The sequence below is a fragment of the Plasmodium brasilianum genome, chromosome 12 (genome assembly GCF_023973825.1).
Source record: "Plasmodium brasilianum strain Bolivian I chromosome 12, whole genome shotgun sequence".
NCBI lineage: Eukaryota > Apicomplexa > Aconoidasida > Haemosporida > Plasmodiidae > Plasmodium > Plasmodium brasilianum.
In genome coordinates this window covers 2669141-2673040 of record NC_090125.1, presented here as the reverse complement: position 1 = coordinate 2673040, position 3900 = coordinate 2669141, and the positions used below count along the sequence as shown (strand labels likewise).

General features: G+C 28.0%; 1 protein-coding gene across 1 annotated transcript; it reads left to right on the top strand.

The window, feature by feature from the left end:
* Positions 1 to 1812: 1812 nt before the first annotated feature.
* Positions 1813 to 3633, top strand: MKS88_004548 (RNA-binding protein; the record flags this gene model as incomplete). Its single annotated transcript, XM_067217733.1, has 1 exon — positions 1813 to 3633. The coding sequence occupies one exon, from the start codon at positions 1813 to 1815 to the stop codon at positions 3631 to 3633; it is 1821 nt and encodes a 606-aa protein (XP_067072132.1).
* Positions 3634 to 3900: the final 267 nt, after the last annotated feature.

Here is a 3900-nt window from a genome sequence, read left to right as displayed (position 1 = left end):
TAACTCCCCCTTCGGTGCCAAAGCCATATATCACGCCTAACGATAAACAGAACATGTAGTATTTTAATAGAATAACGTTCACTTGTAAAAACAATGCATCGTCGAGCCTTAAAGCAAATGACTAATGCAGTTACGGCTGTATTTGCAATTATTAGAATATTATCGCATAAAAAAATGGTATATCTAAATATGTCATAAAAAGAAAAAAGGAACTGATGATGTGTTTACTTATACGTATATATAAGTTATCGATTATTAAGCCCATATCACAAATTTTTATATATCATTTTATTTCGTTTTGTTTTTAAAATCTATCTATGAAGAATGCTACAAATTATAGACATATATGTACATTTGTTTACGTTAATTTCGCATATGCACATTTTTCCTTTTTGACGATATGAATTATTGTTCGTCCTTTTGTAGTGTCTACAATTTGTTATATTCATATTAAATATAAACAAAAGTAAGAAGAATTTGTTGTGGGTTAATTTTTATTATTATTGGGATAAAAAATGTTTTCATTTGATACCTTTTTTAAATTTTGTATAATGAACATCATATACGTATTACATTGTTTCTCGTTTTGCCTTGTTTTTAATGTTTGAATTTTACCCTTTTTAAAGTTAATTTGTGCTTTTATTTTAATATTCACGCGGTGTTCGTATGTATAAGTAAATATATATATATATATATATATACATCTTAGTAACATATGGTCTTAATTTTACTTTTTTTTGCCTTTTAATTTTTTTTAATTAAGATAACACCTATTTTGTGAAAAGAGATTATTAAGCAAATTAAAAAAATTTACCTTAATTCATTTTAACCCAGCTTAAAATAGCTTAACACAACATAGCAATCTATTAATTACAAAAATAATTGTATTCCATCCTTTCAAATTTTCGTGGAATTTTTTCTTAATTTTTACCACTACACGTATATAAATGTATATGTATGAATATATATATTATGCTTTTTTTTTTTTTTTTTTTTTTTTTTTTTTTAGCTCCCATAGGGTAAAAACTAATTCGAAAAAAATTATCTTCATGTTAGTATACTTGTATACTATATATTTCCACAAAACACATGAACTACTTTAGCTCTATGTGTTGAACGAAACAATTCAGAATTAAATAAGGGTCAGAGTTATAGAACAGAAGAACCAATCAATTCTGTATACCTTAAAAAATTATACTGACGTAAAAGATTATTTGTGCCTTTACTTCATGGAAGAGAAAAAGTAGTTATTTTGCGGCAAACGTAGTGTAGGGGCGTAGTAATATTATGCCGCAAAATACATATATGCATACATAGATATTTAAAAACTTATGTACGTGCATGTATATATATATATTTATGTGCATATGTATTATTGTGAGCTTACCTATGGCAAGCCCACACTTCACTCAGAGTCTCCCCATATGTTGTTTTTTTTTTTTTTTTTTTTTTTTTTTTATTGAAACATGGTGTGAATGTTTCTTCACCATACTTTTTTTTTTGTAGTGATACTAAGCAAAGACGTACGAAGAAGCTATAGTACTTTTGTTTTGTTTTTTTCCTTTTTTTCTATCTTTTTTGTTTCTTTTTCTTTTTTCTTTTTCTTTTTCTTTTTCTTTTTCTTTTTCTTTTTCTTTTTTTTTTTTTTTTTTTTTTTTTTTTTTTTTTTTTTTTTTTTTTTTTTTTTTTTTTTTTTTTTTTTTTTTTATCTTTTCTTCTTCCCTTTTCACTTCTTCCGTTTTTCCTTATTTTTTTATTTTTTTGGCTAATTACAAATAATCAAAATTATTATCATATAAAGAGCGAGGGCATATGGATAGCCTGTACGGGGATTTACCCCCCCCAGTTTCCTCAAACTCAAATAGTAGTAACAAATTAGGGAAAGGTGAAAATACGAACACATCAAATGAGGGAAAAAATACATATATTGAAATAAACAAATTTTTAATAACACCTGCAATTGTTCAGAAGAAAATTGCAAATATAAAAAATGTAAACAAGGAAAAGAATTTACAAAACAGCTATGATAATAATAAGGATGGAGGGAATAAAGGTTTCATTACAAAGGGCTCCAATTATGGAGATGATGAAGATGCCATATTAACATGCGGTGATAAAATTATAAGTAAAGATAATAGTATGAAAAGCAATGAAAGTATAAGAAGTGATACCAATATAGAAATAATAAATATAAATAAGTCCATTCAAAACGATTTAAAGAAAATTAGTTATCGACTGAATAAGATACAGCAGAGTAACAAAAGCGAACAAATAGCTAGTAGTCATAATATCCATCGTGGTTCTGGGCATGATGACAATCGAGAACAGTCGAGGAAAGACAGAAACGAAGAAATGAACAAAGAATATGGCAAATTTAATGAGAGTAATAACAAAATGGATAATTTAAATGACGATGGTATTAATAATAATTCAAAGAATACATATTTTGAAAATGGCTTATATGAGAAATATTTCATAACAGATGCTAACGAAGATTACTATCCAAATAAACCTAACGATTTAAATAAAATTATAAAAGAAAGAAAAAGGAAAAAATTAATTCTTTTAGCATTGCAGAGAAAAAAACTAGAGGAAGAACAAATGGAAGAAACAACGAAAGAAGAAAGCAATAGAACTACAATAAAGGAATATGATAAGATGAGTAAGAATGCGAATTATGGATATGCAGATAAAAATTGCTACACGACAAAGGATCACTTATTGAATGCAGAAAAGAATAGGAAAGATTATGTAAATAGCACAATATTATCACAGGAGGAACAAGATGAAGAAAATAATATGCAAAAAGAATATAAATTAAAAGAGAGAAAAAGAAAAATAATAGGAGAGGAGTACAAAACAATGGAAGATGAAAATGAACAAATGAATATAATCTATACTGAAAAATTAACGAACAAAATACCACATAATTTGTATAATACAAATAACATGGAAAAAATGATAGATGACAGTAATGATGATTATATGAACAAAGGCAAAGAAATGGTTTCACGTAAAGCTTATGGTAAGACATATGGTATAACGTATGACTATCCAAATGATAAGTTAGTTGACCAACCGAATGAACAACCGATTGACAAACCGTTTGACAGATCGAATAATGAAGTTGACGCCCCTGTGAAGAAAGATTTCGCTACTAGAATGATGGAAAAAATGGGTTGGAAAAAAGGTGAAGGGTTAGGTAAAGACAAACAGGGTATTAAAGCTCCATTGATATTACAGAAGGTAGATAAAAGAAGTGGGGTAATAATACAAGCACCTGTTATTTTAAAAAAAAATAATTCAAATGATAGCATTAATTCTTGTGATAGTAAAACTATTTCAAGGATCATTCAGCTAACTAATCTAGTAACTGTTGATGAAGTAGATGATACGTTAAAAGAAGAAATCGAAGAAGAAGCTTCAAAATTTGGAAACTTACTAAATAGCAATATTGTAATTGACAAAAACTTACATGATGCTTTTGCTGTTAAAATATTCTGTGAGTATGAATCATCTGATCAGGCACAAAATGCCTTGAACACATTCAAAGGAAGAACCTTTGCTGGTAGAAGAGTTGAAGCTTCCTTTGCAGATGAGAAAGAATACACCACCAATTTGAAAGTCGACTGAATATCATACGTATGAGAGGCGCTTGAAGGGCATGCTAAATGGGAAACTCGAAAAAAGGACAGCTCTTTTGCATGTGCTAGCGCGCATAGTATAGCTTATGTTGGCGCGGTATACATATGTGTACATATATATATGTATTTTTATTTTTATTTTATCTTATTTTTTTTTTTTTAAGTGCTGTTTTCTCACGTCATGCGCATTTTCAACTTGCGCAAAATTGAAAACATTAACATGTTCTCCCCCCCCCCTTTAATTTTTGTAGAACCG